Source organism: Hyposmocoma kahamanoa, unplaced genomic scaffold (assembly GCF_003589595.1).
Source record: "Hyposmocoma kahamanoa isolate Upper Pololo Valley unplaced genomic scaffold, ASM358959v1 160, whole genome shotgun sequence".
In the NCBI taxonomy this organism is placed as follows: Eukaryota; Metazoa; Arthropoda; class Insecta; order Lepidoptera; family Cosmopterigidae; genus Hyposmocoma; species Hyposmocoma kahamanoa.
The window spans coordinates 1,648,866-1,667,398 of record NW_020653575.1 but is presented as its reverse complement, the minus strand read 5'-3'; the positions used below and the strand labels follow the sequence as shown (position 1 = coordinate 1,667,398).

The 18,533-nt window shown below is 37.4% G+C and overlaps 1 protein-coding gene across 1 annotated transcript in view; it reads left to right on the top strand.

Moving 5' to 3' along the window:
- Positions 1–18,533, top strand: part of LOC113240658 (unconventional myosin-XVIIIa) — a 391,151-nt gene that overhangs the window by 15,663 nt on the left and 356,955 nt on the right. The window contains exons 2-3 of the mRNA XM_026478017.1: positions 7,387–8,583; positions 14,653–14,790. Coding sequence (XP_026333802.1) covers positions 7,387–8,583; positions 14,653–14,790 — 1,335 coding nt within the window. The remainder of the gene's footprint in view (positions 1–7,386; positions 8,584–14,652; positions 14,791–18,533) is intronic.

Below are 18,533 nucleotides of genomic sequence, written 5' to 3'. Positions count from 1 at the left end.
CCGGAAAAATAGTTTCATTTCCTATGTGTAACAATCGCGAAAACCTAAGAACTCGATACTAAACTCTTATTAATAGCTATTATCCTTTTATATCGTTCCTTGCCCCGTGTAAACCAATCAGAGGTAGTCTGTGTTTTATTAAAACCAATTAATTTACATAGGATCAGCAACGCGTTGATAGGTCTTCGACGATTTCATCCAATTATAGGCGAAGGTCTCGGAATCCAATTGTTATTTACAAAATCGTTGTTGCATTGAGTTTTATTTCGATTACAGATTTTTAAGTTCAATCACATTTTACCTTGACTATAATTTCGTGGATTACTTTATTTTGAATCTGTACCGTATAAATAAGTACCGGGGACTTGGTAGAATACTGAACACTGAATGTTTTCTCCCAGAAAGTTTCAGTAATTTTCATAACCTCTTATACCCCCGTGTAGTACATAATATGTGAAGTGATTCAAACCCAGACAATATTGCCCACACCCCTCATGGAAGAATAGAGTTGGGTCAAAAATTTTTATTGCTCCATTAGATCCAGAAAAATATATCCCACACCTTCCCCAATAACTTTATCGACAATATTTTTTTTTTATTTTTTTTTATTGTGTCTCGGCAAAATGACTGCACCGCGCCTGATGGAAAGTGCGAATACAGTCCAGAGATAAGAGTAACGGATGGAAAACACAAATATTTTCACTCCGTCACTATCATTTTGCCGGTCTGGCCAAATGCTTCTTCACACTACGTTTGAAGGACCCGATGTTATAGAGGGGAGGGAATACATGCGCCGGGAGTTGGTTCCACAATTTGATGGTTCGGCATAAAAACGAATTGCCAAACTTTTTAGTGCGGGACGGTATTGAACTGACCGTCCAACTGTGGTAACGCAGTCCGGCACGGGTGGTCCCCTGATGGAAAGGAGAGGAAGGGATAAGGTTGAATAACTCTTCAGAGCACTCACCATGGTACAGGCGATAGAATACGCTAAGAGACGCTATATCTCTGCGAAGCTGTAACGACTCCGCATGCTCAGTTACATGAGGATTATTTATATTATACAAGAATTGTAGAGGATGTGGGTTATATTTTTCTGTATCTAATGGAGTAAGAAACATTTTTGACTGTACATATAAGAAATCTGTATTATATATTTCTCTGCACTAAATAAATGAAGAAAACAATAACTGAATGAGTCTCAGACATAAGTTTTTTTGGTTTACGTTTCGTCTTTCGGAATTCAAAAGAAACTCCTCTCTTTATCCCGTGTAGATGATGATAAACAGCCATACATAGAACAATTCACGGCCATTATAAATAGTAATGTACAAGTTTCGTAATTAATAAATGAAAACTATATTCAAATATCAAAGCCGTCTTAGCGCGAAAACGCTTCGCCGACAGCCTTGTTGTCGTTCGGTCAATGTGACCGTCAATGTGCGGGGCGTGGTGAGGCATCTAAATCTAGGGAGGGGCGAAGAGTGTCCATTCTCGTTACTTTTTTGTTCTCTGGCTCTACTCTCCACTTATGCCATTCTTCCATGAGGGGTGCCCGTATAACCACGTAACCGCCCAGTGTACATATTATAATGAAAATATCGCATTAAAATTTCATCATCAGTCCATTTATACGTCCCACTGCCGGGCACGGGTCATGGACACGGCGAGGGTTTAGGCCATAGTCTGCCACGTTTGCCCAGTGCGGTTTGGGGACTTTTTACGTCTTCGGAGGGTGTGAAGCTTCTTCGACGTGTAGGTTTCATCACGATGTTTTACTTCACCGAAAAGCTCATGGTAAATTTCAAATTAAATTTCTCACATAAATTCCGAGAAAGTTATAAGTGCGAGCCCGAATTCGAACCCATGGCCTCTGTTTGAGAGGCGTTATGTTAAACCATTGGGCTATTTGTATATATTCTTTATTGCACCAAACAAATAAACAGAAACAAAAAAATAACATAAGGTGAGCAAAGGTGGACTTATCTCTAAAAGAGATCTCTTCCAGCCAACCCAAGGCAGTGAGAGCAAAGGTTTTAAGCGGGGAACGGCGTGCAAAAGAGATAACAAAAGATGATAATCTACATGTGTAAAATATGCATATATAAAATTACCGATAAATAATTAAAATAGTATATAAATAAATAGACTACATAACGTATAATACATTGTATCAATAAACTTACACATATACAAATATGATGATTATTAAGAGAGTTCAGCAAGAAAGTGCGCTGTCAACCTTTTCTTGAAGGAAGCAATTGACGGACTAGACTGAATATGGGAAGGGAGTCTGTTCCACAGCTGCGCTGCACGAGAGGAAAAGGAGTTGTAAAAGAAATTTGTTTTACAACTAGGATGAACGAGCATCTTAGTGATGCACGGACGCCTTGAGCGGCTAGGAGGGGGAAGCAGTTGGAACCGCGAACGTAGGTAGGAAGGAGAATTTGGGTCATGAAGTATATTAAAAAGGGTGGACAGGATATGCACATCACGGCGAAGGCGGATTGGGAGCCATTTTAACCGAGCACGAAATTCGGAAACGTGATCAAATTTTCGGAGACCGAAAATAAATCTGATAGCCAGGTTCTGTAGACGCTCTAGTTTGTTTAAAAGGTCTTCGGTCGCATCCAAGTAACAAACGTCGGCATAGTCAAGAATAGGGAGTAAAAGAGTTTGCGCAAGCATAATTTTGGTGTGAAAAGGAAGAAAGTATTGGAGACGTTTGAGAGAATGATATGAGAAGTACATTCGTCTGCTGACCTCATTGACATGAGAAGTCCAAGACAAGGTGCAGTCCATTACTAACCCGAGATTTTTAGCCTTGTCAGTATATGCAATTGGAACTCCGTCATATACCAGCGCAGGTACCAAAGACCAGTCCAACTTGGACCTCAATCTGCTACTGCCCACAATCATTGCTTGAGACTTGGCTGGATTAACCAAAAGGCCAAATGACTTGGCCCATAACTGAATGGCAGACAAATCACAGTTGATAGACGCAATTGCCTCCGCTACCTCGCCCACTTCAAAATTACGATAAAGCTGAAGATCATCAGCATATAAATGGAAGGGAGAAGAAATGACACGGGAAATATTATTAATAAAAATAGAAAAGAGTAAAGGAGAGAGTACGCCACCCTGGGGCACACCAGCAGTTAAGTTAGACCAAGATGACGAGCCATCATTGATTTTCACGCTCTGCTGGCGACCGAAAAGATACGAAGAGAACCAACTTATAATAGGAGAGGGGATATTAACAGCCTGAAGGGCACCAAGAAGAATGTCGAAGTCAACAGAGTTAAAAGCGTTGCTGAAATCCAAGAGGGCAATGGCAGTGAGTTTCGTTTCATCCATAGCACGACGTATGTCCTCCGTAATGTTCAGTAATGCTCCAATAGTGCTATGAGATGGACGAAAGCCAGACTGAAACGGACATAAAAGATTATAGGAGGTAAGATGAGAATAAAGTTGTGTATGTACAATGGATTCTAGGGCTTTAGAAAGAATGGGGAGAATGGAAACAGGACGGTATTGTGAAAAAGATGTAGGATTCTGGATTTTAGGGAGAGGTATGACAAAAGCCTTTTTCCATTGAGTTGGAAAGACATAGCGCGAGAGAGAAAAATTTATGATGTAAGTAATAACCGGCGCAATGTCCTCCAGCACGGGAAGAATCATTTCGAGGCTCAAATTGTCACTGCCAATGGCCTTAGTGGAAATCGAGCGGATACTCTTTTTTACAAGATCCTCTGTGACCGCACTAAAAGTGAAAGGGGGACAATCAGGTAACGCAAGATTAGACAGAAAAGTTAGAGTATTCGATTTAGTGCGAGAGTTAAGGATGATGGGCGGCGTGGAAAAGTGGGAGTTCAGGGCATCGAGATCTATGTTGTTTTGGCAAACATCCAAGGACGACTTGCCAACACCTACGGAATGTAAAAATTTCCACACCTGAGCTTGGGAAAGATTTTGTATGGTAGAGTGAAAGTAGCGACGTTTGGCATCCCTACACATTCTATTGCTGAGATTGCGTAACTTCTTATACGCGTCTAGATTTGCTGAAGAGGGTTCACGTTTTAGACGGCATTTGGCTTTATCACGCATTGCCATAACTCTTTTAATCTCAGGCGAAAGCCAAGGAGCCGGCGCACGTTTGACACGCACAGGCCGAGCAGGAGCATGGGAGTCATAAACCTTCACCAACTCAGTGTTAAGGATATCAACCATTACGTCAATACTGTCAGACGAAAACAATACGGACCAGTCAATACATCTCATATCTTCTCTCAAACGATCCAGATTCAAATTCTTGAAATTTCGTAAAAGAAGGACTTTTCCCCTACCTTTAGGTGGACGCACTTTGTAAGAAAGATAAATTAAGTCGTGATGTGAAAAGGGAGCAATCATCTGCCCATGCGAAATGACCAGTTTGGGGTTAGTGACAATAATTAAATCTAGCAAGGAAGGTCTACAGTTAGGAAAGTAATGGGTCGGTTTCTTTGTATTTAGCACTTGGAGATCAAGCGCAGACGTCAAAGCTGCCAACCTGACGGCTCGACTGTCATTTTTGAGGAGACACGTGTTTAAGTCACCCATTACAATGACATGGTCAAAAAGGGGGACCAAGTTTTCAAAAGTACTTTCCAAGACGTTAAAATATTCTGTTTTATCATTAGGGCTATATAAAACGCCAAGCAGGATTTTTTTGTGGTGAACTACAATTGAAAGAAATAAATGTTCCAAGGAACCCGTGTATAGTGACTGAGAGCAACAAACAACATCAGCAATGATGTGGCTACGAAGGTAAATGCCAACACCACCTCCACCACACCCGACACGGTCATTACGAAATAGTTTATATCCCGGAATGGAACAGCTAGTAGAAGGTAAAGTAGGTTTCAGCCAGGTTTCCGACACAAGAATACAATCAACTATGCCGGCGCTAAAAGATGTAAGAAAATCATTGTAGTGAGCAGGAATGCTCTGCGCGTTGATGTGCACTAAGGAAAGGAATTTGTTATAATTATCAAATACATCGTGAAGTTTATCTTCCAAAGGTTCAGAATCTGAAAGTGAAGTATTATGACTTTGGGCGCTAATATAATCATCTGAAGAGCAAGAAAAATAATCATCTTCAATAAACATTGTAAAAAATAAAAAAATATATATATAGTTATATAAACCTAAATAAATATGTAAAGAAAATACGAAAAAAAAACAAAACAAAAAAAATATGCTATTTCCAAATAACCCACTGCACAGGTTGACAAGACGAGTAACTCCAAACTTACAAAAATAAAAACTGAAATTTAAGAGCAACAAACAAACAATAATTACTTAGAACTATTAAAAATAATAATTAAAATAGGTATGAATGAAAAATGAAACATTAAAACGAAATTCTACTCTAATGATACATACACTGTGAGGGTAATATTATGATACCATATGTATTGCAAAACTATTCTAAGATACATTTTCCATTCATATAAAAGAAAGTGAGCCTGGGACGAGGCAGAACGGTTTATAACCCTAGCCTGTAATTTTTGAACGAACAGAGCCAAATAAAAAAAAAAAAAAATAAAAAAAGAAAGTGACACTTGATGGGTGCTCCGATTAAAAGTGAATTGACGGAGGTATTTCAATTACTGTAATTCCATAGACTAGTAATTCTTCTCATTTAAGAGCTAGGCTCTTGTCGGTATATTAATCTCCAATCATATCTGTTTAGCGCTTTAGCCTTGATTTCCTAATACGACACGACATTAACTTTTTCGTTTATCTGATCTAAATAACTTCGTCTCGGTCTTTCTCTGCCTCTCTTTCCTTCGATCTTCCCTTCTATTATGTTTCTACAAAAACTGTCGTGACGCATCAGATGACCAAACTTCCATGGACTAGTTTGTTTTAAATCTATATCCACTAACTACGTGTATAGCAGAACATGAATTGAATGTTTTCTCACAGAATATTTAATAGCCTCCTATCCTGTGTGCATCAAAACGTACATAATATGTGATTCAGGCACAGACTTTTATTCCTATGATCACGTAAATGGTATTCTGTAGGATCTATAACGGAGAGTGTACCAGGAATTTGCACGATTTAATTCCGCCTTCCCATTATAGGAGGACGAGACGTAGGTACTAGATGATGAGTGGCAGTGTACGGTAAAACCAACATGACTTAAGTGACACTGTACAATCATATAAATATAAACTCTGTTATATCTATGAAAAGAAGGGCACAATCTCGAACAACTAATGGTTACCGGACGGATCGACGGTAAACGTCCGAGGGGTCGCTGTCCCACAAGATGGTCCGACCAAATTTGTGCGGCTCTCGGCATGCGTCTCCATGATCCGCTCCACTATGCTAAAGACCGCCACAGATGGCACAGCATTGTCATGCGGAGCTTATTTCCGCGGGGGAGGCACGACCCTCAGTAATGAGGTATCCAACGTTAGGTTAGGCTAGTATGTCTATAAATAAAAAACTTATCGTTGTTATATTATTTAGTACATTGGGCATTTAGCACTTTTACCATTTTAGTTTGCTGGGTTTTGATGATAATGTGCCAGTTATAAAAAAAAATCCCTTACAAATGCATTGTATTCGAATTGAAATTTCATTTGAAAACAAATAACGCAATGCATAACAAATAACACGATGCATGCATATCTGACGACAAAAAATGCAAAAACTGACTGTTAATGTACACACAAGCCGTGTTTATGTAATCTTTGCGTGCTTTCAGTATATATTCTAAACAGTTTCACAAGCTCTACTGACCCACTTCTCTTCAATCAATTGGCGAATAAATCCATTAAATGAAAGCAATATTATAAACCAGTTTGAAATTATCGGTTGCACTTTCGTTCGCCGTTTAAACTGCGAGTCTTTGAGGTGTGCGGGTTTTTGCTATTGCGGGAACTTAACGGGTTTCATCACCGATCCCTACTATATAACGTCTCTACTGCGTTTGCGCGTACTTCGAAACCGAGAGTCTATCATTAACGTTTTAGGTCAATACTAACACCTGAGTAACTTGTCAGATCACACTTTTATAAACAAACATACCTCTGTATTTTACTCCCGCAAATTAAACTCATTTAAAGGTCAGCGATTGTGTCACGAATCTACCTTATTCAACTGTCATACGCTTGATCGATCACCACACTTTGTTTTCTTTCATTCATTATTCAAAGCTGATGACTCGCTAATTGCTCTAGGCACTTCGGTGATAAAACGAACTGCATTATTCAATATCCTGTCATTATCGAAATCTTTACAACTCTATTCAACTAGCTATTACGTTTAACCTTCATGCCTGATCAACCGAAACCTAGATTATTTTAAACCGCATAATTTTATCTTTCTCAGGTCCGGCGGTCGCTGAAATTGCGGGGAAGACGCAAGGAAAAGGAGAAACTACCCTCCGGCATCACAGCTGACTACACAGCGTCGTTGTTCGCTCATCTTGAACAAGACTCCAATTATTCTAACTACCCGCTCATTCCTACCTCGGGGTCTAATTCAAACCTAAGCGATGAAAACAACCACTTATCGCCTGGATACCCCACACACAGAGTCCTCCAATCGGACAGCTCGGAAACTTCCTTAAATTCCTTGAACAATCCGAACAACGCAAACAGCAGTCCTCGACAACCGCCGAATCTACCTCCAATACCACCAAGACCACCAAAGCGGGGTATACTTAAAGGCCCTCGTCTCAGTAACGCTAGTTCCAATTCCCAAGACAGTAATGTTCAAAACGTTGACACAACAGATTATGTCAACGGACAAGATCCCAACTTGCTTGCGAGGAACACGCAACAAAATGAGCTCATATCTTATGGGATACCCCCGTCTAAGAGTACATCCTCCAGTGACGAAATGCACCATATGCAAAACTTTACGAAGAAAGTAATTCACAGTCCTGTAGAAAACCAATATAAAAATTACAAGAACAATGTTAATCCTACAATTACAACTCAAGACATGGATGAAGTTGCAAAAACTAATGGGAACAGCTACTTGGGAATCACTTCCACATCCCCAAGTGCTGACTCCTTGACCGATACAACAACGAATTCATCTTTCGCAACGCCTCCATTTTCGACTTCTCCTGTTGGTGAATCTCAAGGCTTCCATAGATGGTCTCGAACCAGTAATTTCGAGGATGTGTACTTACCGTTACCAGCCCTAACTCCTCTTAAATTACCCAAACCAAGATTCCTTACAATCCAACGCCAGAAAGCGCCGAGAAATGACTTCGGCTTCAGTCTCCGTCGAGCTGTGATTCAAGAAAGAATTTTCGTTGGAGACCTGAATGGCCATGAAGAGAATGGTCTTACCAATGGTGATAGCAAATGCAATGGAAATATCACTGGGCTGACCAGCAAACTGACTAACAAAGCTGTTATCCTGGCGGAACCGGGGTCGTATCCTGGGGCAAGTGAGACTGGACTGATGCCTGGAGATAGACTCCTTGAAGTGAACGGAGTTAGTGTGGAAGGAAAGAACAGGGAAGAGGTCATCGACCTAATCAAGGGCAGTCAAGATTCAGTTACAGTTAAGGTGAGTGATCTTTCATCATTAAGTTACGTCACACTTGGCTTGATGTCTTTTGGTGCTCATCGAATTGAAAGTTTAATTAAAATATTTGAAAAGATTTTGCAGTGGAGACTGTTGTTCAGATTTTTATTCAAAGATACTCGTAGCATCTGTTGTCAAGATTTCAGAAGTCCATGTTCTTGTTTATAAATTTATATTTGGCTGGCCCATTATACCTACTCATAGATAACTTTCACATAAGTGCTAACATTATTGGTAACTCACAAAATATCGAATCAGTATTCGATTAAAATACATGTGCGTAAACGGTACTTTACTGTCCATAAACAACAAATTAATTACCATTATTTTTTTAATAAATAATTGTAAATGCGAAAGCTGTTAAATTGCTCGATCAGAATTAATGGTACACCGTTATAATGTACCTGCTAAGTTGTTATTAAATGAATCTTTATTTATTATTTAGAGAAAGCTTGACGGAACATGTAAGAAGTTTTAATTTTCAAGGTCATGATGTTTTTGAATATACAACTTAGAATTTTAACTTATACAGTATTAACCAACTTAACCCTGTGTTCCTGATATAAGACATATCAAAAGAATATATCGCAATTGATATTAAATACTGTAGTAACTCTAAATTGTGGAATTAAGAAAACACGATTTGAAAGTTCAAAAAATTGCTGAAGGGAACCGATATATTTATAATCTCGTTTATGAATATGTACTTATAAATAAAAATAATCATATTATTCGGAATGAGATCCATACCCATATTTTTTTTAGCTTTCAAAGCGTGTTTTCTGTTAGCCTACATACAAATTTTATAGTTGTACATAGGTTTTCTGTACAAACTTTTATCATCTATTTCACCCCCTTTATGATTTATTTTTGTGACAAAAAGTAGCCTGTGTTCTTCTTTTTTTTTTATAATATCAAGTGACGGGACGAACAAGTCGTGCGCTTGATGGTAAACTACACGCCTGTCCACAACAGTTGCAGTGCCACTCAGAGCTTTAAATCGCAAAGTAAATCGCAAAGATCTGAGAGGCACTGCCACTGCGCTCGTCACCCTGAGACATAAGTTGACAAGTCACATGTGCCTGTAATTTCACCAGCACCCTCACCCTTCAAAACCGGAACGCAGTACTGTTTGAGTATTATTTGAAGTTGGTAATCATATTCGCAAGTTATAAGCAACACGTCATCAAAAGAAACTCCCGCGTTGTCAAATTTAAATTGAAATTCAGAACATTTAACAACTATTTTTCAAAATGTGACTTTTTCGTCTAGTGACGATATCGATTTCAACGTGCGATACGTAATTCTATTGGTTTGTCAAATAAATGTACAATATGCCGAAGTAATAGTGGATTTTAGGCGTGGTTTTTCTACTGTGCTATCCTACAAAATTTGCTTTTAAGCACGGTTTTCGAGGAATGCGCTGTATTTATGTCAATATTATGACAATCGAAAAACTCGAAACGTCACATAACATGAAGAATGTCAACTGTACTTAATAACAGCGTTAGCTCACTCTAAACAATCAACTAGTTATTAGACAAAAACATTTTAAAAACATATCACGATAAAATAAACTATATCAATTTCAAATTCTTATTCGCAAAGGCAACACAGTATTGTACATTCACTTCGAGTAAATCCATTACGAGAACTTGAAATTGAAATTATGAATACAATTATTATTACATTTATAAGAAAATAACATTAATTTATGAAAAAAAAGATTTATTTTTGCTTAAATATAGTCATTGGCAAGTCAGATGTACTACAAACTGGTAGTCTCAATGTAAAAGGGCGGTTTGGTAATAAAAACATATATTTTCCAATTTATGGTTTGTTTTTCGACGCAATCTCCTTTTGACTCTAAACACCTTGATCAGCGATGTTCCAATTTCTTTAAACCACCAAAACATAATATTTTATGTCAAACTGAAAACAAAACTTCTTTTTAACCGACTTCAAAAAAAGGTTCCTAAGTCGACTCTAGTTTTGTTTTGTTTGTGTGTTACGCGATAAATTTGTCAAGCGTTTTTGAAAATTCTTTTTTTGTTTGAAAGGTTGCACTCTCGTAGTGATCCCACTGTGACCAAGTCAGAATCTGATGAATTTTAAAGACATGCACACTGACATACCGATTTCTCCATAAATTATGAACTAATTTTGAAAATTCTTTTTTTGTTTAAAAGTGTATCCGGGTTCCTGATGCCAACGATGCTGTTCCGGGTTCGTTTCGGCTATCACAAATTTTAAAAATTTTTCCGCCGCAAATAAAAGTCGACTTTTCACTTGACACAATACATGTAATCAACAAATCACCGTCACCATGACAACCAGAAAAAAGTATAAAATGTGCAAAGGAGTCCCATTGTCACTAAGAAGTCATAATCTGATGAGGGAGTCCCATGGAAATCGAAAAAAACCGATAAGCAAACTTTTGAGGTCGATTTTTTTTTTCAATGAATAATTTACAATTATTCGTATGTACATAGCGTATATTTGTTTTTTCAAAAAATCCAATGCGTCGCTCTAAAGCACTAATTTTACATTGGAATGGAAGATATTTAATTTGTACATAGCGTAAGCTTTATATCAACTATGTAACGTACAAAGTAGATACGAGACGGTTGCTGCGAGAATTCCTGAGGCTGTTCCAAAATTTTCCGCAAGACGCGCGACCCGTTTTTGGCCCGTATCTAGTTTGTACATTACCCAGTTAGTTCATTATGTTATGCACTATTTCGATGGGTCCTAAGTATGCGGACCAAACTAACAATTTGATCATTTTCAGTTCTTTGTGGGAAATGCTTCATTTCATTATAAAATGAAGCATTTCAAAAAATGCAAATTCTTCGTTTTATAATGAAATGAAGCATTTCCCACAAAAAAGTGAAAAATGATCAAATGGTTAGTATGGCCCTTATACTTAGGACCAGACCTAGGACCCATCGATTCCGTTACAAAAATTCGCTTCCATTTCATTAGTCTTGTGCCTTAGGGCGCCTTCAAATTAGACGCTTATAGAAGCGCTGTAGTGACGCCCCGTGGCGCTCCAGTCGCGTCACACACATTTTCATACAATAAATGAGCAGCTCCATATCTCTCTACATAAATTTTGTTTATAGTGACTCTCCCTATTGGTTATGCGGGAAGGGCACTTATAACCTGTGCGAGAAAGTCCAGACAGGGACCATCTATGTCAGGTCCTAACCTCAGATCAGCCCGATTATACGGACTTCATCCGGTTCTCGTTTAGGTGAGTCATTCCGGGTGTGCACCCTCCCTGTTTTCCAGACAGGTATGGGCTATAGGCACGCTCACTTCCCGTCGCGCTCTGCGCAACTAAGCGGTGGCAACACCGCTGATATTTGCCAACTGCTCATATTGCCAATAAATGAGCAGTATAAAAATTTGTAGTGGCGCGGCAGCACGCAACTAATTTGTAGGCGCCCTTTCACATCCCATAAAAAATTCAAAAATTCGAAAAAAAAATTTTGAATTTCGAACCACATTCATCCCTGGTATCATAAAAAAAGAAATTAAAAGAAATACTTTTCGCAATAGACTGAAATTCTATCTCATCAAAGTTGATAGAAACCTCTTTAAAATAATCGCATACAACAGCGTAAATTATCCACAATGTAATTATCTTGTCCAGCTGCACATTTCAATCACCCTATATCTGAACCAAGTACGGTTTTTAAAATGCTCTAGTTCCACTTTCACTCGTCTTAGGATAAGACAACTTTCATGTTAAAATTATGGTTATGTCTGTTTAACATAGTCATTATTGTGTGAGATACCAGGACACTGACATGAAATTATCATTTAAATGACGTGAAATCTTGTTCTTATCGTGAGGTTTAATGATTATATTATTTCAATTGATTATCAGGTTTTTGGAACGTGACAGATTAAGTGCAAAATATCTATATATATAAATGTGTGAAGCAATTTATAAGTCCTGTAATAAAATTGATCTTTAATTTTGTAGGTGAGAGGTAAAGAATTTTAATTGGCAATTTGATTTTTTGACTACTGAACGCTTTAAAGAGAATGGGGCTCTTAATTAAGCAATAATTTTTTTTATAATATCAAGTGACGGGACGAACAAGTAGTCGTGCGCCTAATGGTAAGCTACACGCCTGTCCGTAACAGTTGCTGTGCCACTCAGAGCTTTAAATCGCAAAAATCTGAGTGGCTCTGCCACTGCGCCCGACAATGTTAAGGCCGCCTCAAAGTAGACACTTATAGTCGCGCAGCTGCAGTAGCGTCAAGTGGCGCTGCAGCGGCGCGACTTCTAATTTTCATACAGTAATTAAAAGCGCAGCTGCAGTACCACAGTCGCGAGTAGATATTGTATGAAATTTAGTAGTGGCGCGACAAATCTGGGGGTCTACTCTCGATCTCCGTCCGACATTCGTCCGAAACAATTACTGCCAAATAAGCAATACTTGACCAAATGAAAAGACGCGTGATGCGAATGAAGCTTCATACTTGATACTTGTCTTTTAATTTTGTCGAATATTACTTATTTGACAGTAATTGTTTCGGACGGATGTCGGACGGAGATCGAGAGTAGACTCCCTAGTCTGCAAAAGCAGAAGCGGCGCGCGTTATGCGACTGGATACTGCAGCTGCGCTTTTAAATATTGTATGAAAATTAGCACTGGAACTGAAAATTAATACTAGCGGTTGCAGCGCTTATATGCGTCTTATTTGAAGGTGCCAGATCAAATAAAATATATTAAATAAAAAACAAAAGACGATAGGACTTAATATATTTTTCACTTCAATAGCTCGGAAAGGCTTTTTTTGCACGCTAACGTAGAAAAGGCTTTTAAAATTCTAAATTGACGATGGACTGGAAAAAAAATAATGACACGTTCAAATGAGCGACTTGTCGGATTCACATGACATATCTACGTAATATAAATCCGTTGGTATATTTCATTTGTATTATTGTTGACATTAAATTGACAATGATAACCATTGACTTACAATTAAATGGACGACGGGTCTAATACAAAAACCACGAAAAAAATGTCCCAAGTCAACCTATTCGAAATTTAAATTGTAATGTCATCGCAGTATCGCGCTGTCAGTAGAACAAATGAAGACTAAAGCGGAATGTCGCGCTCTGTATACGATTTTAGCGCCTTACAAGTGCGGACACTTTTTAGCGCGGACCCGACGTCCATATGTAAGTCAATGATGATAACTAATTGTGTTTATTAAATTATTTTAATTCGTCGAAGAACTAAAATAATTTCAATAATCATTTAATCACACAAAACAAAAGTACAAGCAAGAATAAAATTGATGAAATGTAAATTCAGAACGCATCCGACGATAAACTTTTTCTTTTAATAAAAAAATCTGATGTTTTATTGTTCGACTGTTTTTATTTCATTTACCACTTTCCTCGCTATAGTGAGGTGAAAAGTTGTGTGTTTCGCTCGGCAGCAAAGTTGTTTTACGTCTCGTGCCTTGAAATCCTCGCTACGGTCAGGAATTTATTTTAGAATCTTAGCTTCCTTCGCTTGCTCAGGTTCAAATATACAAGCACTCGCGTCAAACAACAACTTTGCAGCCTTGCATAACAAATAACTATTACCATTGCGTTATTTTTAGCATTCTAAAGCAATGTTGGTGAAAACATTTCAATTCCAAAATATAGACTTATTGTCCTTTACCTCTCATCGAATTTATTTCCTGTTAGTAAGTTTAGTAAGAGGAATTCCACGCCCTTTCGGGCTATATTTTCAACGACCTCGGTGGCCTAATGGTTTGCAATGAGAAGAACTTTTCCAAATTGCTCCTCATCTGGTTGTTCTGGGTTGTGCTCAAGAGTGAATTTCGCTGCTCTGGTACTCATAGTAGGGTATTCCCTAGTTTGAAACCAGGCAATTTGTGTGGTTGTTTGATACATTATTTGTTATTATAAATTTTGGCAATACTTTCCAAAGTACCTTTTATTCAGCATTATAATTATCTTTAAGTTTTTTATTACCTTTTTCTAAAACTGAATTTTAAATTTTAATATGACAGGTTCAACCAATAGCAGAGCTGTGTGAGCTGACGCGCAGGCGCGCTGTGGACGGCGGTGGTGACGTCGATTTGTCGGACAGCAACGTGCGTGGAGGAACTCTTAGCCGATCGGGGAGTCGGCGGTTCACTAGTACTCAGGTAGGTGAAATATAAATGATTAGTTCAAAAAAGAATTTAACAAATTTGAACACGATTTGATACAGCTCTGTTACTCAATTTCTTTTTGTTGAGTCTTCATTGAGTTGGAAATTGCCTTTAAAATCATAGTATAGCAATCGCGCGTTTCCCGAACGCGCGTTTGCTACACTTGCGATTTATAGGCGATTGCGTCGATACAAACGCGCGAAACCATCGATACAAATGCGCGACTGCATGGATACAAACGCGCGATTGCGCGTATGTACAAACACTCGATTGCATCGATGCTATCGCCTATAAATCCCAAGTTTAGCGATGCAATCGCGCGTTTGTATCGATGCAGTCGCGCAATTGCATCGCTGCTTAAAATCGCGTGCGTGTATAAAGGTAGACTTATTATTATATTATTATTATTGTCGTAATGTATATTAGACTCAGCGACTGCATCGCATTTGCATCGCTGCTAATATTCACCGTGTGAGAGCGGTTACTTACTATTAAAACTTTGCTATAAAATATAAAATTCCTGGAATTAAAGCGTGAAACAGACAAAGAGCGGGTGCGGGTCCGGCGCGTGTCGGGTCGAGAGCCCGCGCTCCGTGTGCTGTCGTCCATATAAATACACGGAATTTGACACGACACGCTCCCGACTCGCACCCGCTCTCTGTGTGTTTCACGCTTTAGGAAAGTTGCTTTACAATTTTCGAATTCTGGGAAATGGAATAAAAATAATATTTTTTTTATTTTATGTTTTCTGTAACGGTTAGTGTACAGGTGTGAGAATGCTAATTATACACTGTTGTTTCGACTTTTTCTAAACTAACGACTAAATCGTTGCTCTAAAATTGTAGTATGAACTTTCCATTTGTAGAGTATTTCGAATGAAACGCATAGCTAGTTATGAGAAAACCTTCTCAAGGTAACCCGATGCTTTAGAGATCACATAAGGCGTATTTTGCGGTTGGCTCCGATAAGGTAGACGCCCTTTGCAGCAGTATTGAATTGCGTCGTGGTTATCACAAAACGTTATTTTGTATTTATAATAGTGGTTTGTCCTAGTATTTTTACTGTATAGTGATAGCCTAGTTGAGTTTAGAGACATTTACGAGAAACTCCCTGACAGGGTTGGCAAAATCTAATGACTTCAAGTTTAGTTTAATAATTATTACTTTGCTATTACGGTATAAAGGAAGACGTTTAAAAGTCTCATGGTCACGCTAACTGAGATGGTAAAGTCATCAACAGTTGCGTCTTATATTACCGGAAACCACCCTATTCTGAACTATTTACAAAAGTATTCATTTAAAAACTTTATTTTTAATTTATTAAAAAAACATATTCCAGTTCATACTATAGGAGAAGACGATTTTTAAAGGAAGCGTGTGTTCATCTTACAATGCCTACAAACGTAATGCGAGTCAAAACAATAAAGGCCAAATTGATAGCTGTACTCGGCGACGCTTAGTTATTGAGACTAACTCAATCGAGAGGTTACTAACCGGTTATTCAATTATTGACTTGCATTCATAAAGTTATAACTGTTACAAGGTTAACAGATTATGAGACATTATCGTGAGAATGTTGCACATTTGAATTTGATTTATCGAGTTGTTACATTTACACGATTGATACAAAGTGGAAATGAAACTACTTTTTCAGTACTAAATCGCGGATATTTGTTTTTTTTTTCAAAGAAATCAAAATTTCGGGCTCTTTACAGGTACTACGTTCACAGCGCACAGCTGTCTGAGATGATATTAGTCATCAAACAGTTATATCTAATATTATGCAAACCACCCTATTTTTAACTTTTAGACTCTGAATTCGTCCGCACAACATAATATGGCCGAAAGCTCGGAATCCGTGTGAATCCGTGCGCAAACACTAGCAATTTAAAAAGTTGATTACGTTGTTACCCAATCATTATAACGAGTGACGATTTGCATGAAAATAGAAAGAGGATAATGTGGTCTTTAATTTGACGATTGGCGTGTCATTATTGGTTGACAAATACGACCAATGAAGAAAACCGGCCAGTTTTTTCCCCCCAAGTCATTTAGTGCAGTTATGTTATATGAAATACGTAAAACTACTAATGTATTGTACTAATGGATTTTTAGGTATATATTCAACATTTCAAAAAAAATATTACGTATTCATCAAAGTTGTCCAATATTTGCGAAAATGATTTATTTACATCATTTGGTGAAAACATTGTGATGATATGAGGTAAGTAAATCACTTTAATTTCTCACCAAATAAAACAATATTATGATACAATACTTTTCTTCTTATTTCTAGTAAAATCGTTTTGTAGTTTTTGAATAATCGCTAGTCTTTGGGTATAAAATACTAACACCTGTCAAAAGAGTCTAACGTATTTATAATATACCAAAGACTATATTCCTATTTAAGAGACGTACGATTTGCAAAATATTTTATTTACAATACTTATGCATTTTTTTTACGATTTGGTTTTGTAGAGATCGGGCGTAATGATGATATAAATGTTATTCTACGTAACCGTTTACAAAAAATACACAAAAAGAATTTATAATTACGCAAACTATTTTTTTAAAGATACCAAATGGCGGGACCTTTTGCATTAATCCAAAAATAGGTAGGTATGTACCACTAACTGACCACGCAATTTGAGATTTTCTATGAAGCAGATTCATATCGCAATTACAATAGTGTTGTAACTCAAAATATGTAAAATTTAATATTATATCATTACTGAACGTAAAATTTGATTCTCTGCACGTCAAAAAAACCGTCTTGAGAATATTGTAAGAAATAATCAAAAGATATCTACTTAATTCAAAATTATTAACACTTTATGTGAGCCAGTTCTGGCCAAAATAATCCTTATTAAAAAATATTAAATTGTTTTTTCCATTTTATTTTTAAATATATTTGAGATATTGTTTAAGTTTCTATGATAAACTATAACGTACATAAATTTTAATGATTTTTTGCGGAAAGTGAGTAATTCGTTTTTCATCAATTCTGAGAAAGTCCACTATTTGAGTTAATACACTATTGAATTAACAGTGCGATATAGTAATATAGTGTTAAGTTTTGAAAATAAAAAATAATCTAACAATAAAAAATGCGCCTGATTTACATTGGTTTAGCGTCTTTAAATGGCTCTGGTCTGGATATTCTGGCAAGTGCCCCAGAGTGAATTCCTTTGCTCTGGTACTCATAGCACAAGGAATTTCATAGTTTCAGACAGGGCGATTGGTGTGGTTATCTGGCACATTATTGTTATATTTAACACACACAAAAAATGACTAAAATGCTTAAACAAAAAAGTAATATAACATTTCCCACCCAAGTGTGTGCTTTCTGTGTTCGTGTGCACGCGCGTGTATGTATATTCATAGGTAGGTAGGTGTATATACGTGTAAAGAATCCAATAAAGCGGAACAGAAGCAAACCAAACTATTTCAAGATGACCCCATAATGTTCCCTAGAGATTATTAGCGACCCCACTAATGCAACCACTGCATGACTCATGTACATGGGCAATGTGTAAGGGGAAGCTGATTGAATGGTTACCCATTAAGAAATTGTTGTCGGCGGACTAGAAAAATTGTTTACTTATTTCAAGGCGCGTTCGACACATCGTAAATATTATTGCTTTGTTGAACAATGCAAACAAAAGAAAGAAAGAAGTTTATTCACTGAATTTAAACACTACACACACTTATATCTAAAATTACAACTAAAAATAAAAC